Raw genomic sequence first — 26,051 nt, 5'->3', positions numbered from 1 at the left:
CTCACAGATTGCCACAGTTATTGCGACAAGACACGTGCATCTGTGCAATCACAGCTGCGACCCACCGCGTGTCTCGATTACTACAACACGGCTGGATGAACATGATGGGATCGAGGGTCAGCCCGTTCGCTTGCATCTCCGTGCGCTCAAGAATGGTGCGTTGTAGCTCAAACACCACTTGCCTTGCACGCTTCACACCCTCATTTGTCATATTGTACGTGAGCACATGCTTGCTGCCAAGCGGTTTGCAAGTTTACCTCTCCCTGTGAAGTCATCACATGATCTCATCTGACTGACAAGTTCTTGCCCGTTTCCATCACGCTCTGTGCAGTCAAGCCTGGTGAACAGATTTTCATCACATACACGCGCTGTTGCGACAATGTCAACGCCCGCCAGGCTCACCTCACCCAAACTATCGGGTGTGTGTGTGCATGTGTGTGTGTGCATGTGTGTGTGTGCATGTGTGTGTTTGTGTGTGTGTGCATATGTGTGTGCATGTATCAGCTCTTCTCGCTTGCCTACTGTATGTGTGTGTGCATATGTGTGTGCATGTATCAGCTCTTCTCGCTTGCCTACTGTATGTGTGTGTGCATATGTGTGTGCATGTATCAGCTCTTCTCGCTTGCCTACTGTATGTGTGTGTGCATATGTGTGTGCATGTATCAGCTCTTCTCGCTTGCCTACTGTATGTGTGTGTGCATATGTGTGTGCATGTATCAGCTCTTCTCGCTTGCCTACTGTGTGTGTGTGTGCATATGTGTGTGCATGTATCAGCTCTTCTCGCTTGCCTACTGTGTGTGTGTGTGTGTGTGGACGATCCTCTGCATGACAACACATGCTCGCACACTTGCGCATGTGCCCTCACCCTCCCCAAATGCATGGTGGGTTCAGGTTTGTGTGTCGCTGTACCCGCTGCTCATCCGAGATGAACACAAAGCGAGGAGGAAGGCCACCAGCCAGCCGCGGCACAGCTCAAACCACCGCCCAGGATGGCGGTGACAACAACGATAACAGCAACATCGATGATGATGGGCATGAAGGTGACGCATCATTTGAAGATCGGTTGTGTCCGTTACCAGAGTGCTCGTTGACTTACGCCTTTCATGACGATGATGGCGATGACAAACGTGTTGCGACGAGGAAGTGCGTGTTGTGTGGACACGTATCATAGGAGGACACCGATCCACCCACGCGCACGCACGCTGAAGTGTGTGTTGTTGGGCTGACAACAGCAGCTGCGCAACTAATATCGTCACACATGCACACCCAGCTCCACTCACGCATACGTATGCATGTGTGTTTTGTTTTTGTGTGTCGCCAACTCGCACCCCCCCCACACGCTGGCCGTTTTGAGTTTGCTGACAGCTATATCGGATGCACTTGTATGTATCTTTTTGCATATCTTTGCTTTGTTCACACTGTGTGAACACGAATGAAGTTAACAGCCAAACGTCAACAACACCAATGAAGAAAAAAAAAAAACCACACACACACACAGAGAACTAACATTGTCAGAGGAACGAGCCCATAGCTTGCTGAGGAAAAAGACGGCCAAACACAAACAGCAAACAGCAGACACTGGCACACACAGATACACATGCAAAGGTCAGCAGTCGAGGGTCAACACACGCATTCTCACACACATACACACACATTTGCATGCATTCACACGTCACTGCTGCTGGTCCACGTCGATTGGGACGTCCGTGAGCAGCGCATCCACCTGCTTGCCAATGACGGCGTTGTCGCCAAACGTGCTGCGCGCAGCAGCGAGTGCGTTCGTGGTGCGGCTGGTGCCAAGCCGGATCTTGTTGCTGTCGTTGAGCGCCAGGTTGCCCAGGGCGCCGCAGGCCGCCTCCTGCACAGCCTCGTTGCGCGGGTGGGCCAGCATGGCGTCCACAATCTCGCCAATCCCGCCGCTGAGCCCCAGCTCCTGCTGGTTTTCGGGCTCCACCGCCATGTTCCACAGCGCCCGGCACCCGTGCTCCTGCACAGCGGCTGTGGCGCGATGGCCGCGCATCGTCTCCATAATCAATGGCAGGCCCTTGACCCGCGCAATCCTGCGGCGGCAGCTCCGGCTCACGGCCAGGTTGCACAGCGCACCGCACGCTTGCTCCGCAACGCCGGCGTGCTGCTGGTGCTGCACAAGCGCTGCCACCACATCGCCAACCACCGCCTTGCCTGCAAGCTCATCTGTGGCGTGGAGGGCAAGGTTGCGCACAACACCGCACGCGCTTGCCTGCACCCCGGAGTGTGTCGGGTGTGTCTCCATGGCCCTGAGCACGAGGTCAAGCACCTCGCTGCGCGGCAGGCCGTCTGCATCGCGCAGCACGGCCAGGCCTTGCTCCTGCACGCTGCTGTCCTGCGGGTGGCGCTCCAGCAGCCGAAGCACGGCCGGCAGAATCGCCTCCTTGAACAGCGGGTGCTGCACGCACCGCTTGTCTGCACACAGCGCAGCGAGTGCGCGCAGGCTCGTGTGCGTGGCGTGGGACACGCCAGCACCTGCGCCGCCAGCACCAGGACCACCACGAGCGCCAGCACGCGGGTGGTGCTCGCGCTGCAGCAGCATGTCGCACAGGATACGCAGGCCGCCTGCCTGCATGACGGCGGTGGGGCGGCCGTGCTCGGCAATGGCCAACAGCAGCTGCGATGCAGTGGCGCGGCGGGCGCGGTCCTTGAGGTGCTGCTGCAGCGTGGCCAGCAGGGCAGGCAGCGCGCGGTGCGTGGACACGGCGTGGACAGCGGCCTGCGTCTTGCACAGGAGCAGCAGCAGCGCCACGGCATTGGCCTGGATGGCAGAGTCCTTGTCTGCGCTCTGCAGCGCGTGCATGGCGGCGTTGACGGCCTCAAAGTTCTTGAGCGACAGCAGCGTCTCCTCAACAGATGTCAGCGGCGGCGGCGTGCCGGGGGCACTTGATGCTGCGCTCGTATCTGCACTTGCGCCTGCACTCGTTGAAGCGCTGGTGCTGGTGCTGGCAGTTGCATTGTGGGCTGTTGCGCCTTCCTTTGCGCCCTTGGCACCAGGCTTGCCGTGCTGTGGCGCTGCTGGTGGGGCGACGGCGCGGGAGAGAAGCGTGCACGCGGCACGGACAAGGGGCTTGACGTGCGTGTGCTTGTTGATGGCGGCAACGCAGCAGCGGGCCAGCTCTGGGGTGAGCAAGGCGGCAGCGGCTGTGCTGCGGTTGCCGCGAACAGCGTCCATGAGGTTCAGCAGGAGCCGGCATGCAAACAGCTGGGCATCCGCGTGCGCCGCTGTGGCCTGCATGGCCGCTGTGACGACCCGCACACCGTCGCCATTGCCGTCCAACAGGGCAAGCGCCGCCGCCCGCGCGCGCTGCGTTGGTGTTCCGCGCTGGGGGCGGGTGACGGCAGCGAGCAGGCGCAGGCCCTCCTGCTGCACAGCGGTGGAGGCCCGGTGCCGCTGCATGTGCAGCAGGACACCCGCGATCACTTCTGGCGCGAAGATGGGGTGCGTCAGGTCTTCCTCCCCGTACCGCTGCACAATCAACGCCAGATTCAACATGATACTGGAAACCAGTGCAGTCCGCGCACCGATGTTCTTGACCTGACTGCTGTTGGCGTTGTTGGTGTTGCTGGTGTTGTTGCGACGCCTGCCACGCGTGCCACGGCGCCTGGAGCCCGAGGAAGCGGCGCTATCCGCGCCTGCTGTCTTCTCCTCCCCCTGCTCATGTTGTTCGTGTTGTTGCTGGGGCAGAAGCCATAACGACAGGAGCTTCGAGACAACATTTGTCTTGATCAGGCCAGCCCGCAGCTGGGTGTTGTTCTTCGTTTGCAGGGCATTGCACAGATAAGCAGACGTGTGCTCCTGGATGATGCGATTGTTTGGATGGTGCAGAAGCGCAGAGATGACGGGGCGTACGGCGGTGCCCAAGCTGCGGTCAAAGAACCGCAACAAAGCAACGCCAGCCTCCTGCGTTTGCACGCGCTCTGGGCTGGCGTCCATAGCTGAAGTTGCCGCCCTAAGCACCGCAGGCCACTGCCGCACCGTGCCGACAGGGGCAGGGCCGCGTGCCATCGCGCCGGAGCCGCCGCCAACGTTGGCGAGGCGCGCAAGCAGCACCAGGCACGTCTCCTGCATGTCGGGATGGTTGCCCTTGGTGGCGAGGAGGGCATCGGCTGTGCTCTGCATGGCACCCTTGCGGCCAAGCACAGGGACCAGGCGCTGGATGCTGGTGAGGCGGAGCAAGAGGGAGGTGGCAGCCAGGCGCTGCACGCTGTTGCTGCTGCGCTGGAACGCCAGCAGCGTGTCAATGCCGCGGGTATGTGCGGCAATGCGGTCACGGCCGGTGCGTATGGTCAGCAGTGCCTGCAGCACGTGCAGCGCTTGCACGCGCACGGCACCGGCACCCTCAAATGCCTGCAGGGCATCCAGGGTTGCTTCCACAGCACCCATCTTGCTGGCAATGGCGCAGTGCTTGTCGTTGTTGGCCACCTGCGCGCACAAGGACGCCAGGGCGTTGGCTGCGGCAACAGCGTTCTCGCACGCCTTCAGCTGCTGTAGTTGCTCCAGCAGCTCGGCCTTGGGGTCTTGTTGCGGCTCAGTTGTCTCTGCCGATGCCGGTGTCGCAGGCGCAGGCGCTGCATCCGTCTCGTTCGCATCAGTACTTTCGGTGGTGGCGGTTGCGGTGGTGTTTGTCTCATCGACACATGGTGGTGCTGTGGATGTGGGCGGTTGCTGCTGCTGCTCCTGTTGTTTGGAAGACGTGGGAGCTTCAGCTTCGACAGCACGCTCGCTGGCGCTTGGCTTGTTGCTGCTGGTGTTGTTGCGGTTGCGGTTGCGGTTGCGGTTGCGGTTGCGGCGACCTTGCTTGCGCTGGGGTTTTGCGCTGGTGGCCATAGCTGTATCAGGCTTGTTCGCAGTCGCCTCGGGAGCCGGCATAGGGGTTGTTGTATCGGCCTCACCACTCGGGTTTGCGTCTGCGTCGGCAGCGGACACCTTGGTGGATGCAGCGGGCTGCTGCTGCTGCTGCTGCTGCTGAGGCATGTCCTCTTGTTTGGTCGCTGTTGGTGTAGAAGCGGTGGTGTCCGCAACAGCAGCGGGGGCATCCTCGTCAGTCACTGTAAGTCCAGCGGTCGTGGTTCTGGTGTCGACCGCCGTGTCTGTTGCTGCGTCGGCATCTGCGCCCTTGTTCTTCCTGCGCCGGCGCTGCCTCTTCTTCTTGGTCTTGCTGACCGCGGCTGCCGTGGGCTCGGCAACGACAGCAGCGCCATCGTGCTCATCATCTCCAGCAGCAGCGGCGTCTGAGGTGGCTGTGTCGATGGCCTTTGCCTGGCTGTCCTTGTTGGCGTCTGTGCTGTCCGCACGTGTGCGGGGTGCCGTGAGCAGTGCAACTTGCGTGGCGACGCATTCGTCCACAACCTGGGCCAGCTCCTGTTGGATGACCTGCACAGCCTCCACACCGAGGCGCTCAACAACAGCTTCGCCTAGGGCACGGCGTAGCACGGCCTGAACACGGCCCTCGAGGCTCACAGACGTCATTGTCGTCGTCGAGAAACAAGCAAGCAGTGGTGGATGCGGGCACAAAGGGGGTTGTCTGTAAGCGGTGTTGTGTCGTCTGTTTTTTCGCGCGAGAATTGCGTGGTTTTGTGCGGTGGCACTGACACTTCTTGTTGCTTTGTTTGCTTGCTTGTTTGAGCGCTTTGGGTGTGTCAACACGTTACAAGACATGTCACATCACTCTCTTTCGCTTGCGTTGTTCATCTTGGGGGAGCACACGGGAGTGGGAGGGAGGCAAAGCAGGCAAGGAAGGAGGGATTGGGAGGAAGGGAGGAAGGATAACACAGGCAAACAAACAGGCAAATCAGGGACGAAATAATGCAACCAAATCATGATCACCATCATGATTAACATGAGCATCATCATCATCAGCGTCGTGAGCAGCATGTAGAACCTGTAGTGTACATGCGTTTGTGCGTGTGTGGTTGTGTGATGTGAGGACATTCATTTGTCTTTGCATTGTAGCATGCGTGCAAAGGGTGCCTGTGGTTGTGGTGCATGCGGGTGTGGGAAGAGTGTACGACTGGCTCTAAAGTGCATGTCAGATGAGACAATAGAGCCGACAGCACCCGAACTCCAATCACAACCCTGTGGTGAACGGTATTCGCGTGAAGCGTAACAGCAACACCACACCGAAGCGGCCACCGAGCATGGTGAACGTCGGGTTCACCTGAACCAGTGCCCAGGGCAGCTTCTGATGCGCCGCTCAAAGATCACGCGTGTGAAGGAGGAGGTGGGGGAAGGGAAAAAGGCAAGAGACAAAGTGGAAATAAGGAAGGAAGGAAGGAAGGAAGGAAGGAAGGAAGGAAGGAAGAAAGGAAGGAAGGAAGGAAGGAAGGAAGGAAGGAAGGAAGAAAGGAAGGAAGAAAGGAAGGAAGGAAGCAGCCGAAATAACGCAGCCATCAGCTGCGAGACCGCCTGAGCGAAGGGCATGATCAACAGCGCTTCGAACACACACACACACATACACACACACACACACACACACACACACACACACACACACACACACACACACGCACACGCGCACACGCGCACACACTCACCGCGGCACTAGCGGACAAAGCCAAGGACGTGGCTGTCATTGTGGTCGCAGGCGAGATCAAGCGCGTGCGAGAGCGCTGGGGACGCAGCGGAGCGACAACGCCGCAGCGCGCGCAACGTCTCGCCACCTGGTCCACGTGACGCGTAACCGAGCAGCATCTCCATGGCGCCTAAGCCCTCACACTTTGGGTCATCGCTGATCAGGTGCAGGCCTTGGGTGGCGTTGTAGCAGCGGTAGATGGGCTTTGTGCTGTTGTTTGGCTGCGCCGCGTTGTACAGCATGAACGGCCCGTCACGCCCATCGTGGTTGTTCGCCTCCACGCAGAAGACCGACGGCCCCGGAATTGGGGTGCACACCTCCTTCCACCCCTGCTGCACCAGCGTGTCACGCTCATTCTCACTGGCGGTGACAAGGGCGTCTGTGGCCTGCGGGTTGGCGAGTGACCACACGTTGGTCCACACCTCCTTGTCGGCGGTGGTGCAGCAGATGGAGGTGGGCTCATTCGCGCACGTCTGCCCTGCCTTGTACAAGGCAACACACGCCACCAGCACCTGGTATGTGCGCGCACCGCCTTCCACCGTGGGCTCCACGTCGCGGCTGAACTCGCTGCCGTAGGTGTCAACCCACACTGCGTTGCGCTGCGGGTCGTTGGGCAGACCCATGTTGAACGCAATCTTGGCCGGTGACGACGGTGCCTGGCGCCCGCCAATGTGCTCGTTGAAGGACGAGAGGAAGAGGCTTGGCGCGCGCTGCGACAGCACCTTCTTGAACAGCCGCTGCAGGGTGAGGCCGCGCATGTGGCCGGGCGACGCAAAGGGGAGCGCCGTCTCGCTCAGCATGTACGAACCAGAGGCCGTGACCTCCTGCACGGGCCCGCTGGCGCCTGTGGTCGTGGGGTACTGGTTGCAGTCGCCCTCTCCGACCATGGACGAGGTGTATTTGCCTGTGCGCTGCGACACGCACGGCGAAAAGAAGCCCCAGACGTCCTGCGTGTATGTGTCGGCGCCAAACAGCGCCCACATCTTGATGGTGGTGACGTTGTTGCCGCCAAAGTTGCTCTGTATGAGCGCCTCCTCGCTGGCGCTGTAGCAGGAGCCCGGGCGGTATGGGAGGAAGAAAGCCATCTTGCCGTCGCGCTTGTACACGAGCTCCGCATAGCGCGGGTTGTTGTAGATGTGTTGCAGCATGTACCGCCAGGTTGTGGAGTTGCTTGGGCTGCACACCCAGATGGCAATCTGTGGCGTGGGCTGGCCCTGTTTGCGCAAAGCAAGCCACTCCTCAAACAGCACCTCCGTTGGCCGGATCACAGCAATGTCCGTCTCCGTGTTGAAGGACGGCCAGTTGGTCACATCCACGGCCACATAGTCGACGTGCGCTTGCACCAGCAGCTTGGCGTGCACGCTCGCCGTCTGTGTGTGTGTGTGTGTGTGTGTGTGTGTGTGTGTGTGTGTGTGTGTGTGTGTGTCAAGGGTGAGCGCGTGGTCGCCAGTTGTACAGAGTATGGAGGGTATGGCAAGAGACAGCGCTGCCCTTTTGCTGAAGCAGTGCCACGCACAAGAGGGCGCTCACAAGCAAGGAAGAACAGGGAACTTGTTGACAGGGCTTACGTGCGTGATGTTGTCGCAGTCGTCCACAGGTGGGTTGGTGTCGTTGGGCCGTTTACGGTACAGGCAGTAGAAGCCAAGCTGTGGTTGCACGTTATAGATGTCAGCGCTCATGTTGTACTTGGTGTACACGTCGTCCAGTGTCAGTGAGCCGTTGCTTCGAAGCACCAGTTCCGTGGTCAGCTGCGTGCCTCCAAGTTGCCGCACCTATTTGGTCGGCGCATGCAAGTGTGTGTGTGTGTGTGTGTGTGTGTGTGTGTGTGTGTGTGTGTGTGTGTGTGTGTGTGTGTGTGTGTGTGTGGGCGCATGCATATGTGTGTGTGTGTGCCGTTCAACCCCACAGCTGATTGTCAGCCTCACACACTACGCACCCACGCACCCACGCACCCAATGTCGTCACTGCCAGTCAGTTGTTTCACACAACACAGAACCCACTTTCTTCATGGCCTGTGCGGCACGCGTGTGCCACACTTCATACAGGATGCCAACATCGCCACCAGTTCCACTGGCATGTACAACAGGTGGTGGCACACCAACAGCTAAAGCGAGCAGCGGGACCACCGCCACAACAGCAAGCACAACAGAAGAAGAAGAAGAAGAAACAGAAGAAGCAGCAGGAGAAAATGAATAACAACGTCTCCGCAGCGGGGAGCGAGCCACTGCCATCTTGGGTGGTGTTTTGTTTGTGTTTGAAGAAGAAGGAGGAGGAAAGTGCGAGAAACAGAAACCCACAGAAGAGCAAGAGGAAGGACTTTGGGAGGACTCAAGAAGGAGCGCTATTCGCTTGTGCCAGCAGTGGCATCACAGGCTAGCGCCAATCTGCACGCGAGTGTGTGATGGAAAGAGAGGTGAGCATGGAGTGAGAGGAAAGACAGACATGCAGGCACACACACACACACACACACACACACACACACACACACACACACACACACACACACACACACGCAGACACACACACACACATGGACACATGGACACTCTCGATACCGCCATGTGTGCAAGCTGCCCCTCTCCTCACCTCGTTGCCTGTGACGTAGGCGCCTTGCTTGCATGCTCTGCTTCACCCTGCGGCACCAAGTCAAGCTTCTTCTCTCGCATCTCCAGCATCTGCAGAGGAGCAGCAGTTGAGGAAGATGAGTCAGAGCACACACAACGAAATCGACAGCGAAATGCACAGGCACGAATGCACGTACCGTCTCAACACAAACGTACGTCCGTCTACCCACATCCATATGCACACACACACACACGCGTATGTCCACACATACACGTACGTTCACACACACACGCACACACGCACACACACACACACACACACACACACACACAAACACACAAACACACGCACACACGTGTGCTGTCAAGTCACGTACGTCTTGGTGGAGAGCGATGAGCTTTCGAAACACACGAACGACAGCCTTGCTCTTGCGATCAATGCTCTTGTCGCCAAAACCAGGCAGCTTCACTTGTGGGTATGCCTTGTCGCGCTGCGTGTATGACGGTGGCTTTGGTAGACGCCCAAGATGCGTCTCGCTTCGAAGCATGCCCGCCTGCACAAGCAGCAAGGCAAATCAAGCATCGATGCCCACACATACACACACATTCATTCACACACACACACACAAACACAAACATACACGCACACGCACACACGCACACATATGCAGAGCTGTGAGCGCTCGCTGCCAGATGAAATGCGACGCACGAGTTTTGCGATTGCACGAATGGAATCCAATGATACACTTCCTCGCACCTGACGGGAGGCGTGGACAAAGAGCGTTGCAGAGAGCGGTTCCCCGCTGAAGCTGTACAGCCGAATGTGACGGTAACCTGTGGGCCGTGCATGCAAGCATGGCGACATTGAGGTGAGGGGCGAGCAGTTGTCGCTGACGTTCACGTGTTCGTCACGCGGAAGAAACTGTCATCAAGATTACCACCAAAACACCACCTGAGGAACCATGCAAACATTGTAGCTGATGAGCAGCGTGTGGGTGTGCCTGCCCAAACATATGCTTGTTCCTTACCTTGCCGAAGGGCAACAAGTGGGACAGTGGCCTCGCCAACAAACCCAGGGGAGTTGATCTTTCCACGATGGTCCTGCGGGGTGCATACAGAAGAGGGGAAAAGAAATTGGGGGGGGGGGGGAGGTCACAACAGTACAATCATGAGCTTCCACGCTGACGATTGCCTTCGTGCATGTGTGTATGCGTGTGTATGCGTGTGTATGTGTGTGTATGCGTGTGTGTCTCGTGTTTGTGTGTGTGTCGTGTTTGTGTGTGTGGGGTGAAGGGTGGCTGTTCTCACCCGCACGATGAACCTGACAAGGGTCAGCTCCGGGCACAGCACGTTGAAGCCAAATTGTTCATTCCACCAAGGCGCAAATCCCTGCGTACGTCATGAGTGTGATTGTGGCGCGCTTAAAATGAGATTGATGCTCCGCGACATGATTTCACCCATTTCCTTCCTTCTACTTCACACACACACACACACACGCACAGAGACGAACACACCTCTGATTTGATGTCGGTTCTCTGGGTTGCAGAGTCGTGTGGAAGTCCAAGAATCTCCACACTCACAAACGGCCGAATAATCTGCAGGTAGCGAGTTGAGGTTGAAAAGAGAGAGAGAGAGAGAGAGAGGGAGGGAGAGCAGACGTGGGGAGAGAAGGGTGATGAGACGAACTTGAACATGGTGACAGGTACGTCAGGCCAGGCATTGGCAAGAAAACGGCGAAACACACGTACACATACGCATTTAACGCAGGCACCTGCTTTTGCATCAGAGCTGCCTCAAGTGACGGACCTTTGAGCGTGGGAGATACTGGGCGCTGATGATGCGAACAGCAAGAAATTCTGGCACATTTCCTGGCAGATGCGAAGCTGATGGGTGTTGAAGCAAATACGGTCACACCCAATCCACCGTCGTCACAGTATGAGAAGCACACAGGATGCACGCCACACTTGCAAACCCAGGTATCACACTTCCATGTCACACACACATGATTATACACACGCACAATTCAACACAGCACAGCCACACAACACATGCACGCACCGTGGATAAGGTGTGGGTTGAATGCAAAGTCTGGGTTGCGCATGAAAGCCGGTTTGAGAAGGAAACCGCAGCCACCATTTGCTCTGAATTTTCCGTGGTGGATCTGCATATGTGTTCCCTCCGTCTGCCAGTTCAGGGCAACCATCTGGCAGCCTGCAATTCACAGATGTGTGAGCGTTTTTGTGCATGTGTACGTGACATGTGTCTGCTTGGTGCGTGTGTGGGTTCAAGTGTGTTGCGTGCAATGGCACCACAATACATGCAGGACAAAACAACAGCCCATCGCACCTGCAATCCACATTTGCTGCGGATCAAAGTTTGACGAGTTGACGCGCGTGCCGGCGGGGAATGTTCGCGTGTTCTGCGCGCAGGAGAGGGTCACGAGCGCGTGTGCGGTTGTTGGGTTGGCCGAGAGGGCAGCCAGCCTGTTTTCGCCAAACGACGTCATTGTCCAGCACCGGTTGAACAGTAGCGCGTGGTGGAATCCCTGGTACCGAAACACACAACAGATACACGTGCAGTCGTACAATCATGAGCAGGATGTACGCGGCAGTGCGAAAACAATGATCACAAGTACGCGCGTACAAGAGCACACACACACATATGCATGCCCACACACACACACACACACACACACACACACACACACACACACACACACACACACACACACACACACACACACACACACACACACACACACACACACACACACGCGCGCGCGCGCGCAATTCAAGCAGCGGCTCACCTCAAAGGTCGGTGTGGACGCAGTGTACTGGATGAGATCAGTGAACTCCTGGTGCATTTTGATTTCTCCTCGCCTGCACGCAAACCAGGCATTGGGGAGGCAGGTGGCGGTGGTGGGGGCACCGTATCATGTGGGTGTACAAAACAGGTGAGCAGTAGCGCCAAGCCGAAGCGTCGTCTTGAACACATGCCATGAGCTACAACACTGCTCGCGTGCATGCATATGGTGTTGTCGCACCCTTGCTGCTTGAGCGTTGTGTCTTTGCTCATGGTGGTGCGCAGACCGTTGAGGTAATCCAGATCCTCGGCACCTGCAGAAGGTGGACAGCGGAGGGGGGCGGGGAGGAGGTTGGGAAGGTTGGTGGTGAATGCACGTGATTGTTCAATGTGTGCCTCGCACATAACATACGCATAGGATGTACATGCACACGGAAGTGCACGTTAGACATACACAACACACAACACACACACACAACATACACACTCACCACACACAACACACACACATACAACACACACACACCTACAACACACACACACACACACACACACACACACACACACACACACACACACACACACACAGGAAACAAGTCGGCGGCAGTGCGTGTACATCCCACCTGTTCCAGCGTCATCAAGCTCGTCATCATCTTCCTCTGCATCGGGAACAGCAGTGTCAATATCGCTGACGCCATCAAACACGCTGCCTGTGCCATCCCCATCATCACCACCAGCGCCAATGCATGCGCTTGCGCTTGCGCTGCTGCTACGTGGGTGCCTGGCGCGTGGCGACGGTGGTGGGGATGTTGGCTGGGACGAGCGACGAAGAGCACGCCGCGCCACAGCTTCGGCCGTACGGGAGGAGACCTGCTGCCCACGATGCGGGATGCTCGCAAACATGGCGTCCATGCCCAGCGTCTGCAATGATCGTGTTCGCAGAGTGAGTACAGTCGGTTGTGTTGTGCGGGTGTGCTTGTGTGTGTGTGGAGGGGGGAGGAGGTGAGTGCATGTGAACACTTGTGCTTGTGGGTTGGTTGACACTGGACTACCGAACAGGCAGAATGCAGACAACAACGTGCGCAATGCTACAAGGGCAAACCCATCATTCAAACGCACAGGAAGCAGTGTGGTTCCGTCATCACGAAGGCCTTGCTCATCGTACGCCGCAATCACCTGGACAAAAGAATACACGCACATGTACACACACACACATACACACGCGCGTGCGCACGCACACACGCCAACGCAAAACATGGATTAGTATTGGATGATGATTCAAACACGCTGAGGGTGCAGACAAGCACTGCAATGCACGAGCGTACACTTAGCAGCTCACCTTGCGGTGGAACACGCCCATGGGTTTATGGCACTTGATGAGGATTTTGTGCTTGAGCGCCTCTGGGCTCGGCAGCTGTTGTCATACGGGCAGGGAGTATGCGTGAGTGAAAAAGAACGCGGGAATGACCAGTTTGGGATTACCAGTTTGGGTGCACAACAAGTGGCAACTGAGCGCTACGCAATGTTTGGTGCATGTACACGCCTGCAAACGCACGCACACGCGCACGCACGCACACACATACACACACACTCACTCACACACGCACACACACACACACAAACAAACACACACGCACGCACATACACACCAACGTACACACATGTGCTTGTGTTGTGATACCTGTTCCAAGTTGTTTGGATCCACATCAGCCACCAGCTTGTCCTGGAAAATGATCTGCGTGTGCGGCCAGAGAGACAACAGAAATTTGTGTGCCATCAACAACAGCAGCACAAGCGTCAGACTTGCTGCACACGTACACGGGCATAGCGGTTGTCACCAGTCACACACGCCACGTCAATGTAGGCTTGAGCACACAAACGACGCACCCGCATGAATTGGGCCATGAATTGCTGCTGCTTGAGGGAGCAGTGATTCTCAACAGAGATGATGACAGGGTAGGGCGATGATCGAAACGCATAGTCGTTGATGGCAACGATGACGTCGCTGTACACAAGCAAACACATGCCACCCACACATAGACAGTCGTGAGTCGGAACTCCAAGGCGTGAGTTCTTCATTGGACGGGAGGGTGCAAGGATGCGCCACCAGGCAGGCAGGCAGGCAGGCAGGCAGGTCCACTATGACTCACAAAACACACGTACACTGTACAGCATACAAATTACACACACACACGCAACTGCACACACACACACACACTCACTCTCTCTCACTCACGCACACACACACACTCACTCACTCACACACACTCACGCACATGCAACTGCGCGCGCACTGACCGAAAGGGGATTTTGCCTGTGAGGGTGTGTCCGTGGAAGATTATGGGCTCTCCGTTTGGACCGTCCCAGCAGTCAATCTCAACACAGCGGCAGCCGCGCAGCAGACAGCGAATGTACGCTTCGACAGAGGAGGGGCCCTGTGTCGTGCGTGAAAGGTGAGCGGACGGTGAGTGAGATGTGAGCCAGAGGGTGTGACGAATGCGTCACGACACGCAGGGAGTGGCAACAGCGCACTATTCAAGCGACAAAAGCAAGATGTGGGTTTGTTGAAGTTGTTTAAGTTGTTGTTGTTGTTTAAGTTGTTGTTGTTGTTTAAGTTGTTGTTGTTGGAATGGGCTGAGCAGTGCCACACTGCACACGGGCATTCGCGTTGCTCACCTTGAGCTGGTCGGCAGTGAGGTAGGTGTTGTGCGATGATGAAATGAAGTAGTGATTGAACGGCTGCGTCATGTCCATGTGGATGCTTTCTTCCACGGGATCGAAGCAATCGCCCTGAATACGTGGGGGTGGGGAGTCAAGAGGGAGTAGTGTTGAACAGTGTGAGTGCACATGCAGCCACAAGCAGGTGCATGTGAACGTTTAGATTGGCTGACACTGGTGCTGACATGTGTGCAGGAAGCACACAGAGACAAAGACAGGTCAAGTGCACGATACGCACATTAAAGTTACACACAAGATACACAAACACACACATTACGAACACAACACACACTCACACGCACGCCACACACACACACACACACACATTCACACATACACCACGCACATGGTCGCTGAGCATGAATGCGGTAAAGCCTGCCTCCGAGAGAGCAAGTTTCGCGCGTGGCGGCGACACCATCTGCGATGAACGCCGCCGCCCAAAGCGGTTCGCTGTTGGCGCCAACGACGACTGCTGTGGGCTCGATGGCCGCGTGGCCACAGCGGTGTCAGGCGGATCCGGCTCAAACTGGTGTGTGTGTGTGTGTATGTGTGTGAGCGCGTATGAACGTGTGTGTATGTGAAGGGAACACGCAGAAGTGTGGTAAAGTGAGGTAAATGTTGGAGCAGTTGCATTGTTCGTGTGCAAAAGTTGACTCCAAACACTCTACACAGTATCACTCCCTTTTATCAGGCCATGCACGCCTCCAGATGTGGCGGTCACATGTGTTCACCTCTTGAATGATCTCGAGGCAGATGGCAGGCGTGGCCTCCTCTGCAGGCACGCGCTGCTCCTGTTTTGACGTGACCATCGTGTCATGAGAGAGGGAGAGAAAGAGAGATAAGGAGAGAGATGCAGGCGACAGGGACATGCGTGGCCATATGGTGTGTGAGTACTTTCGCATCCACACGTTCCACACGCTCCATACTTCAAGACATAGCGCAGTGCAATCACAACGCAACTGGGCCCTCACGACACAAGGTAGTAACAGCTCAGCACCATACAGCCATTCATCACCACAACACACTAAGGGCCCAACGCAACAGGAGCGCGCACCTGGATCAGGAACTCCTGCAAGTGCCCGACGCCCATCCCCCACGTGTTTGTGTACTCGTCGAAGAAGCCGTATTTCTCCATGATCGCGACAATCTCAGCGCGTGTGGACAGTTTGCGCACAAGGGTAATCAGGCCCTCAGCGTCCAGCTTCTTGTTCTGTGAAACACACACACGCACGCACGCACGCACGCGTAAACGCAAGCATGGGAGGGTAGGGTTGATGAGCGTGCATGGTATGGCCGAGATGACACAACGCAAAAATGTGATTGACAGCTTCAATCACGAATATTCTCGTGACCACACGCGCGCACACACATACACATATCACACACACGCAGCCCAGCGACCTCAGCAACAACCCCAAGTTGCAATGCAAACTCACGTGCTTTTCCATGAACTCGCGTGTGCGTTCCTGGTTCACACTGGATGCGTAGTTGGCGTCAAGTTCCGTGAGAAGACGCAGCACCTGACGGGTCTTCATAAACGCGTGTCGGCCTGAAGAATCGTCATGACATTGCATCACGCAAATGGTTCAGGGAACGCCCGTGGTGGCGGCGATGAATTGTGTGTGAGCATGCAAATTGTGCGACCATGTATGGGTGTGTTGTCGTTGCGCGTTTGTATGGGTGTGTGAGTGGGTGTGGTATTGCAGACACGTGCAATACACACAACACACACAACACACATACAACACATACACACGACCTGAGCACATGTTCATGTATGTTCGTGTGCATTCACTTTTGATCGGTCAATATGTATGTGTGCAGTGGCATTGCTGACCTGCGACGCGGTTGAAGAGGGTTCGCAGCTGCTCTTCAGAGGGAACCTGGAGCTGAACACGAGAAAGAACAGACAAGTGCGGACGTTGCAGTGTGTCGTGTAGTTTGCAGCGTGTGAAGGACAATGAGCTTGCGTTGTGTCCATTCCACATGTGCTCACACAGGAGCGATCACATTACACCACACCAAAGATGGTGTGGCACTGCAATGCATGCGACATACATTTCGTGGTTGCTCCTGCACATCAAACAACAGGTCCTCCAAGCCAGTCACCCTGAACACATTCGCCCACACCGCAGCACAACTTGATTGTGAGAAACATCAGGCATCGCTTCCACACAGCAAGAACGCAATGTACGTGTCAACGCATTTAACAGCAGCAGAAACAGCAGCAAGCAGCACAAGCAGCACACGACAGCACTGCTGTGTCAAGTCCACACACACACACACACACACACACACCAATCATTGTAGTCGTCGTCTGTCTGGCAGTAAAGGTTGAGCATCTGACGTGAAGAAGAAAAGCAAAAGAGAACGTACAGTGCATTGCAGATGTGGGTGAGCAGTCGAAAGTAACTGGAGTGCCACAGAGGGGGAAAAAGGGCATGCAGGGCACTATGACACAGTCACAACAGCACACAAGGCTGACACAACAGCACACTCATGTAAACATACGCACAACGGCAAAAACACGCTTGGTGGACCTTGAACTGCTCTCCATAGATGATGGACAGACAGCGTGACTCTTCAAACTCGTTTGCGCGTGCAAGAAACTCGGGCGTCTTGTGGCCTTTGAGAACGAATCAAAGATGGAGTTGATTGTGTGTGTGGATGTGAGAGAGGGAGTGTGTGTGTATGTGTGTGTGTTGTGTGTGTGTGTGGGGGGGGGGGCGTGCGTTAAAGTGCGTTGTGAGGGTGGGTGTACGGTCGAACATGAATGCTGAAATACAAGTTCATCAACGCTCCCGCCCCACGTCCACCCCGCTCACATACACACAGCCCTGACAGCATCACTGCGCACCTTTTCTGAGTTCCTTGATGGATGCAATTGGGATGGGTGGCTTCTTGCTTGGCTCCCACGTGATTTGTGCCATGCCGCTGGAGAGGTAGAATGTATACTGGCGTACGCTCTTGGGTTTGATCTGCAGGTACCAAGGCAATCACAGCAACAACAGAATGTTGGAGAAAGAACAACGATGACGACGACGACGATGGTGGTGGTGGTGGTGGTGATGATGATGACGAAAAACGGGACAAGTCCAGGTGATTGTGACGTGGTGTGATGGTGTGTGCTTGCATTCGGGGAGGCAGTTTGAGACAGCAGGAACCACCTTACCATGATCATTTGGGTCCCATTTTGCATGTTGCGTTGGCTGTTGTGAAAATGCGACAAAGTCAGCCAAACAGAGGTTTGGGGGAGGGGATGACACGAGCAATGAATGTCAGCTGCCATGCGGCTGTACGTGCATTGTATCATACAACAACAACAACAACAACAACAACCAGCAGTCGCAACGCAGCACAACGCAGCACAACGCACCACTCATCAGCGCCCGCGATGAGCATGCGCAGTCCGTTGACCCAGTTCTCAAAGTCCTCTTGCCTGCAGGCACATCAGTGTCGCATGACGTTAGCGGTGAAAACCCAAAGCAATCGATGTCGAGGACAGACACGGGTGCATGGGCAGACAGAAAACGAAACAGACAGGCAGGGCTGCTAAGGGAGAGGCACATATAGACAGAGACGCATGTACACAGACACACACAGACATACACACACGCACGCATAGGCAGACAGACAGACAGACAGACAGACAGACAGACAGATACACACAGACAGACCACACACACACAGCCGCCGGCAAACCTGTGGGCAATGAGGTCGAGGGTTTCCGCTGAGCGGTGCCCGTCACCGAAGATGAGACTGAACGACCACGCCTCGAATTGGCGGGCATTCTTCGCCATCCGAAACGACGGCGTCACCTGGTTGGTCCACATGTCACAGCACGCAAATGTGAATGTGACTAACGGTGCGATGTGTCTGACACGCAACTCTAGACACGCTGCATACCGGTGCGCGGGCATGAACAAGCTCGCCATCCACGCTGCTTCGCATTTGCCCCACCATCGCACATGCCAAGTGCTCTATTCCTTCGCATGAGGAGTGCTGTGTGTTGCGTGCACCCACCTGCCCAACGCGGACAAACTTGACGGTTGACAGCTGGAGCACCTTGCGCTTCTTCGACGCAGGGGATTCCCACCTGCGGTGGAATATTCCAAGCAGAAAACACGGCCACACGCAGCAGACACACGGATGGAAGGGTCAGGACAGCCGCAATGCACCAAGCAGAATGCAATCGTGTGCGATACTGACGCTGCATCTGTGCACAGACACGAACGACGACAACAGCAACGACGACCACAGCAACAGCAACGACGACCACAGCAACAGCAACGACGACCACAGCAACAGCAACGACGACCACAGCCATCAGCAACGACGACCACAGCAACAGCAACGACGACCACAGCAACAGCAACGACGACCACAGCAACAGCAACGACGACCACAGCAACAGCAACGACGACCACAGCCATCAGCAGTACTGCCTCACCACAGGTGCGTGTTGCATTTGCTGAGCGTGTAACGAATGCGTGTGTTCTCCCGCAGACGACAGCACGTCATTGTGGCGCCGGCCTATGTGTGTATGTGTGTGTGTGTGTGATTGGGACAAGCAGCAAACAAATGTGATCACCATGAAGGAAACGCACACACACACACACGTGCACGCGCATGGGCTCGCACAACATGCACACTTCACACACATGCACGCTCACACACATACACACACACACACCTGCATGTAGGCGAAGACGGCTTTGGAGCGCGTGATAATCTGAGATAGGGCATCCACCCAAATGTCAAACCTGAATGCGAAACAAACAAAACACGTGGCAAACACATGGCAAACACGGTGAGGCGCAGGTACACGCTCGGTACAGACACGCATGCACACAAGCAGCTTGGCTTTGCTTGGCTGAATGCCACATCCGTATCTCACATTCAACCTCGCACCCCAAGCACACCGTTGCGATCATATTGGTGTGTGTGTGTGTGTGTGTGTGTGTGTGTGTGTGTGTGTGTGTGTGTGTGTGTGTGTGTGTGTGTGTGTGTGTGTGTGTGGCAACAACGCAGCGTACTCCTTTTGATTCTCTGCGATGAGGAGAAGCGGTTGCAGCTCGTCGGCTTCGGCACTCGCATCACCACCAGTCGCCCTCGTTGCCGCTGTTGGTGCTGTTGACGGTTTTGATGATGTTGCCTTTGGCGGAGGTGGTGGTGGATGATCGCGTGGGCGACAGAGGAGACAGAAGGCAAGGTCACGCTGAGCGGGCGTCAGTACAACACCGCACGTGTCGATGGTGTCTTGGACTGTCACACCTGTGGAATGAACAAGTGAAGGAGTGGGGTTGGGGTTGGGGAGTTGCGAGGTATTGTGTGTGGTGTGTATCTGCGTCAGCGCTGCGGATGACGCAGTGAGTCACACACACACACACACACACACACACACACACACACACACACACACACACACACACACACACACACACACACACACACACACACACACACACACACACACACACACACACACACACACACACACACACACACACACACACGCCCTCAAAACCAAGCAGCGGGCATCTTGGGGGCCGCACCATAACGGATTTCTTGGATGTGCGACATGGCAATGCGATTGTCTGTGCCGCGCTTCGTTGCTGACTGCCACCTGCATTCGTGCATGAATGATCGGAAACGAAACGAAATGAGTGTGCCTCTCCTGGGGAATGATGTCATGATGGGTTTGCGTACACGTACAACACGTTGGCGAACGTGTATGCACGCACACCAAGCCCTTTCACACACACACACAGACAGACACACACACACAGACAGACACACACACACACACACACATACGCACACACACACACACACACACACACACACACACACACACACACACACACACACACACACACGGATCGCCTGGCAGCGAGCAGTGCCCGACCTGAGGCAGGACTGGTCGTGTGGGAGAGTGAAGAGGCGGCGAGTGAGGATGCGCTGGTGGATGGTTGTGAGGTAGAACGAAATTGCGGAGTATGTCATGGCTGTGGTCGCATCCGAAATGGTCAGGGCCTCAATCTCTGGTTGTTGCGAGGCCGAGAAGGAAGGGGAAATAAGCGAACAGGAGGTGCGGGTGAAGGTTTGGTGTGAGCTTGCGTGAAGCCTGTCATACGTTATCAGCGCGTGGAATGCCACACACACAGACACGCAGACGCAGACACACACACACAGACAGACAGACAGACACACACACACACACACACACACACAGACACACAGACACACACACAAACACATAGACGCAGGCACAGACACACGCACACGTGCGCACACGCATGGACGCGGCGTACCAGCGCTTGTAAGGCGTGCTCGGGGTTTGTGCTTCTTGTGCATGAGGGAGGGCGATTGGCGGCGGAGGCGATGCAAGTCGCCAGCACGCGACTGTTGCCTGAAAATGGGGGAAAGGCAACAAACAATGCGGTGGGGGTATGTGTTGGTGGAGAGAGCGTGTCAATGTGGCGATGAATTCTCCGTACAGCGACACACGACCGCACACACACACACACACACACACACACACACACACACACACACACACACACACACACACACACACACACACACACACACACGACCGCACACACGACCGCACACACACACATATCCATTCCACCTTGGTCGTGGGGCGTCCGCGGCGAGTGCTCCGTTGAGCATGAGGCCCGAGCTTCGGCGCCTGAATGGTGATGACGCAATCGTGTCATAATGGCAGTCGTCACAGTCAAACGTATCCTCTGCTTCCGCTGCTGCAACAGCGTCTGCGATGCCCTGCATTGTGGGTGTGTCATTGCCGCTGCTGTGTGTTGTCACGGGCACATACGCTGGCTGGTGTGTGCTTGCAAAGTAGCGCTGGGTGTGGGCATGTTTACCAAGAGCTGCTGGTGAGGGCGGTGGGCTCATGGCAACCTTCAGCTTGTGCGAAAGGAGCGAGGAGGTGTTGTCCTGCCTCGTGCTTCGTTGCTGCTGCTGTTGCTGCTGTTGCTGCTGTTGCTGTTGCTGCTGTTGCTGTTGCTGCTGTTGCTGTTGTTGGTGGTGATAGTGGGTGCGTGCATGCGATGACACAGCTGCTGTGGCTGCGCTGTTTGCTGTTGTGGGCTGCGCACCGGTGTGGTTGGCGGTGAAGAGCGGAGTGACAATGGTTGACGGTGGAACGTATTCATTCTGCAACCCATTCTGCAACCCAGTTCCCATGCCACCGTCGTGTTCAGTGTCGCTGCCCTGGTGCTGTGGATACCACTCATCACCGCTGTCGGAATCACTGCACTGTCCACCGTCCTTCGCATCACCAACGTTGTCATATCCAACCTTGTGTGCACGTGGCAACTGCCGCTGTCGCGTCGACACTGCTGATGGTGGTGGCGGTGGTGGTGGTGATTGTGGTTGTTGTGCCTTGTTCGACACCTCCAGTCTCTGCGCAATGGCTGCTGCCAACGAGTGCTGAGGATAGTGCGGAAGGCTGTGACGCTTGCGGTTCCTGGCTGCCAGCTTCTTCTTCTTCTTCGTCGTCGTTGTTGTTGTTGTTACGACCTGCGCTGTTTCTGTCTGCGTTGCTGCTTCAAAGTGGCCGTGGTGGTGGCGATGGTGATGGTGGTGGTCTGTAGCGCTGCTCTCGGCGCTAGTGCTGCTGCTGCTGGTGGTGGTGGTGAAGTTCGCGTCCTTGCAACTGTCAGAGAAGGGGTTGTCATAAATCGGGTCATCCTCATCCTCATCATCGTCGACATCTTCGACATCGTCGACATCATTGTTGTCGTTGTCGTTGTCGGCAGTCTCTTGCTCGTCGTCGGCATCAGAGGCGCTCGTATCGTTGTCCTCTTCAATCTCATACACGCGTCTCGTTCCCATCACCACCGAGGGTGCCGCCTGTTGATGCAACACGCGGTGCAGCAGCTGCTGCTGCTGTTGTTGTTGTTGTTGTTGTGGGGCGGAAGTACAGTGATCGTGTGCGATTGTGTTGACATGGGCACTGCTGTGAGATCCATCGTTTTTCTCTTCGTCGTCGTCGTGGTCGTCGTCATCACTACTGCTGCTGCTGCTGCTGTCAAGGTTGTCGTACAGTGACTCGCCCTGCCTGGCCATGCGCGCGTTTGCCGCTGCCACTGCACGCTGGAGCTGTTCGCGAAGTGTCAAGGGCGCAGTGGTGGCGGTGGTTGCGGTGTTGTGCGTCTGTGTACCTGGTGTGACGTTGATGTACTCGCCAGTCGCCTTGCTCTCACGCATCTTCTGCAGGGTAGCGTTGCAGCTCGCACCAATGGCCAGATATGGTCCGTCACGCGGCTGTGTTGTCGCACCACCATCCGTACCTTGTTGCCGTCCTTGGCTGTGTTCTTGCTGCTGCTGCTGCTGTGGTACCGGGGCGGTTTGCACGGCAAATGGGTCGACAACGGCGGCGTCAGCGAGCGGCACTGTGGGAAGGTCGTAGACTTCGTTACCACTGTCATCGCCGTTGTCGTCAACATCAGCTTCAAAGTTTCTGCCTTTGTTGTTGCTGGGAAGACCTGCATCAGCATCAACATCACTGCTGTTGTTGATGTGGCTGCCTGCCGGCAGTTTTCGTGCAAAGTGAGGTCTCTGCTGGTGCTGGTGCTGGTGCTGGTGTTGGTGTTGGTGTTGGTGGGTGCTTGTTTCTTCTTCTTCCTGGGAGAGAAGAACGCGCTGGCCCTCCACCGTGATTTTGCTTCTGCTCAGCATCTTGGCGTGCACCTTGTGCAGGAGGTGCTCTTTGCTCTGCTGTCGGGAGACGTGGGCGCGCTGCCCGCTGTCGCGCCCAACCTCCGCGTCCACGGTTGCATCCTGTGCATGGCTCTCAAAGTCAACCAGCAAGTGCTGTGTCGTTGAATGGCGAAAACAAGGTGAGAAAAAAAGGGGGGGGGGGGTTAGGTAGGGAGGGGGGGGGGCAGTTTATGTGAGCCATGAGTGCGAGACGTGTTGTGTTGTGAACGTGGCTGCCAAGACTGGCATGTGTATGACACTCGACTGAAACAACTGCTCCAAATGGGGCGATCTCAACACACACACACACACACACACAGACACACACACACACACGCACACAGACACACACACACACACACACACACACACACACACACACACGCACACAGACACACACAGACACACAGACACAGACACACACAGACACACACAGACGCACACACACCGTCACGCGGTTGACGTTGTTGTTGTTGACAGAGCGATTGTCCATGGCGCAGCACTTGGGCTGCCGGTTTCCTTGGTGAGTTGAGACGTAGCAACACTCTTGACGGGAGCTGTTCACTTCAGGCTGGATAGCTGATGGATGGTGTTGCGGGTAATGGGAGATGCTCGTCTGGTGACAAGGAGGAAGCTTTGGGTATTGAGCTTTGAGGGGTTTTGGGAGGAGATGGTGCCGACTCGCTCGTTCGCTCACTCGCTCTCGCTTGGTTTCTGGGGTGCTGGTGCTGCTGCGTTGCCGACACAAACACAACACCTCACAGTCAGAATGGATCCCCAGCCAGCTAGCACACCCGCAGGAGAGGAAGGAGTGGTTGCTGCGCTGTTTGTGTGCATCGTTGTCTGTCAGGCCTGCAGGTGGCGCCCAGCCGTTGTCGTGGACCCCATGGCGATGTTGGAATGTGCTGTTCGTTTGCTTCGCTCGCTCCTTCCAGTGGCGAAGTTGTGTGTCAGCGTTGGTAAGAACTTTTACAATGATACCAACCAATTGGCGTGCGAGAGGCACATGACTGAATTCAGTCGCTTTGTGCGCGAGAGAGAGAGAGAGAGAGAGAGAGAGAGAGAGAGAGAGTGTGTGTGTGTGTGTGTGTGTGTGTGTGTGTGTGTGTGTGTGTGTGTTGGAACAATTGGAACAATTATTGGTGGCTGCTTGCTGCTAGCTGGTTGTTGAAGAGTGATCCAAGAGCGAGGAATTGCTGGAATAGCCTCTGTGGTGTGTGTATGTATGTGTCCGTTTGTGTGGCGTAAAGATGAGCAGGACGAAGAAGAAAACAAACAAAGACACAACAACAACAGTGTTGATGAACAGCCAGTCACGGCGTCACGCAGCCATGACAGCATCACAATACAACGTATTGCACCACACACAACACACACACACACACACACACCATACAATACCGTTTGGGTAGTTTGGTTATCGATGATGGTCAGCAGCAAGCGGTTTGTCTCTGCCTGTTGCCGTTCAAGCGCCGCCAGTCGCTCGTGAAGACCAACATCCAGTGCTGGCACCAGTTGTTGTTGTTGTTGTTGTTGCTGCTGCTGCTGCTGCTGTTGTTGTTGTTGTTGTTGTTGTTGTTGTTGTTGTTGTTGTTGTTGTTGTTGTTGTTGTTGTTGTTGTTGTTGCCGTGCTGACGGCGCTGCTTGGTGTGTGGCATCCTTTGCTCGTGTCGCTGTCGCTGCTGAGGACTGCTGCACGTTACTGCCTTGCTTGTCGTCCTGACCTCCCCCCTTCACCTTGCCGCCTTGCTGCTGCTGCTGCTGCTGCTGCAAGAGCTGCATAAGCGCGGGGTGGCTCTGCATCGCAGAAGCAGCAATGGATCCCAGGGCATCTCCAAACATGGGTGAGGGCGATGACGACGTGGCTTGGGCCATGGCCAGGAGATGCGATGCTTGCGGCGTCAGGCTGGTATCTGCCAGGAGGTGCTTCACACGGGCAAAGTCAACACTGCCGCCCATGCCCATGCCGGCCATGGCGGCCAGGCCACCTGCATCCGCGTCATCCATGGGCGTTGCCGTGACGGTAATCCCAAACAGGCACCCACGGCGCGGCGCAGAGGCCAGCATAACCACCACAGCGGTCAGCTTTGTGGTCACCGTCCGCAGCGGGGTTGTCACGCGATATCGGTGCGTGCGGTCTGGGTGCCGCACGCTCTTGATGAAGCCGTCGTTGCCGTACAGCTCCACACTGCACCATACGCCGTCAAAGGCGATACGCTCGACCCTCTGTCGTGTTGGCCACTCGAGCCCGACTTCTTCTCGTGAAATCCCATCCACGCAGCTGTTGCTGTGTTTGCTGCTCTCTGTGGCGGTTGTTCGTGCATCGCTTGTGTCGTCAAAACCATCACCACCGCCAACTACTACTTCGTTTCTCCCGTGCTCTTGTCCTTCTTTCGCTTCTGTTTCTGCTTCTCCTTCACCCTGGTGTCCTTGTCTTCTTCCTTGCTGCATCCTCTCCCCCACCACTGTCTCTTCTTCCGCGACGACGTCTTCTGTCACCACTCTCTCTTCCACCACCACGTCGTCTTCTTGTCCATCTTCTGTAGTCGCCACCACTCGAACCAGCGATGCGAAGCGATCAGGAGCGACGCGCATCATCGTTGCCTTTGGTGTCCGTCAGAAAATTGTAATAAAT

At 56.1% G+C, this 26,051-nt stretch overlaps 3 protein-coding genes across 3 annotated transcripts; all 3 read right to left on the bottom strand.

The window, feature by feature from the left end:
- Positions 1 to 1,368: 1,368 nt before the first annotated feature.
- On the bottom strand, positions 1,369 to 5,600 carry PTSG_03413 (uncharacterized protein). Its single transcript, XM_004995942.1, has one exon. The coding sequence runs from the start codon at positions 5,498 to 5,500 to the stop codon at positions 1,673 to 1,675; it is 3,828 nt and encodes a 1,275-aa protein (XP_004995999.1). The 5' UTR covers positions 5,501 to 5,600; the 3' UTR covers positions 1,369 to 1,672.
- A 971-nt stretch (positions 5,601 to 6,571) lies between these two features.
- Positions 6,572 to 8,833, bottom strand: PTSG_12023 (uncharacterized protein; the record flags this gene model as incomplete). Its single annotated transcript, XM_004995941.1, has 3 exons — positions 6,572 to 7,972; positions 8,171 to 8,374; positions 8,603 to 8,833. 3 exons carry the CDS (start codon positions 8,831 to 8,833, stop codon positions 6,572 to 6,574), a joined length of 1,836 nt encoding a protein of 611 aa, XP_004995998.1.
- A 110-nt stretch (positions 8,834 to 8,943) lies between these two features.
- PTSG_12022 (uncharacterized protein) lies at positions 8,944 to 26,036 on the bottom strand (the record flags this gene model as incomplete). Its single annotated transcript, XM_004995940.1, has 41 exons — positions 24,818 to 26,036; positions 23,865 to 24,032; positions 21,324 to 23,530; positions 21,001 to 21,098; positions 20,595 to 20,730; positions 20,242 to 20,312; positions 19,723 to 19,960; positions 19,380 to 19,449; positions 19,137 to 19,219; positions 18,710 to 18,782; positions 18,389 to 18,504; positions 18,063 to 18,125; positions 17,859 to 17,895; positions 17,544 to 17,664; positions 17,227 to 17,312; positions 16,985 to 17,028; positions 16,745 to 16,796; positions 16,524 to 16,575; positions 16,123 to 16,235; positions 15,741 to 15,896; positions 15,418 to 15,477; positions 15,033 to 15,212; positions 14,645 to 14,758; positions 14,267 to 14,403; positions 13,856 to 13,973; positions 13,650 to 13,703; positions 13,308 to 13,382; positions 13,088 to 13,144; positions 12,592 to 12,889; positions 12,210 to 12,282; positions 11,973 to 12,045; positions 11,513 to 11,711; positions 11,225 to 11,377; positions 10,973 to 11,049; positions 10,681 to 10,761; positions 10,475 to 10,555; positions 10,195 to 10,267; positions 9,924 to 10,000; positions 9,544 to 9,720; positions 9,189 to 9,277; positions 8,944 to 8,986 (listed from the first exon to the last, which is right to left on the bottom strand). Exons 1-41 carry the CDS (start codon positions 26,012 to 26,014, stop codon positions 8,944 to 8,946), a joined length of 7,470 nt encoding a protein of 2,489 aa, XP_004995997.1. The 5' UTR covers positions 26,015 to 26,036.
- Between the last annotated feature and the right edge of the window lie 15 nt (positions 26,037 to 26,051).

The sequence above is a fragment of the Salpingoeca rosetta genome (assembly GCF_000188695.1).
Source record: "Salpingoeca rosetta unplaced genomic scaffold supercont1.7, whole genome shotgun sequence".
NCBI classification, from domain to species: Eukaryota; class Choanoflagellata; order Craspedida; family Salpingoecidae; genus Salpingoeca; species Salpingoeca rosetta.
The sequence above is the reverse complement of the archived record's forward strand: the minus strand, read 5'-3'. Positions and strand labels throughout refer to the sequence as shown.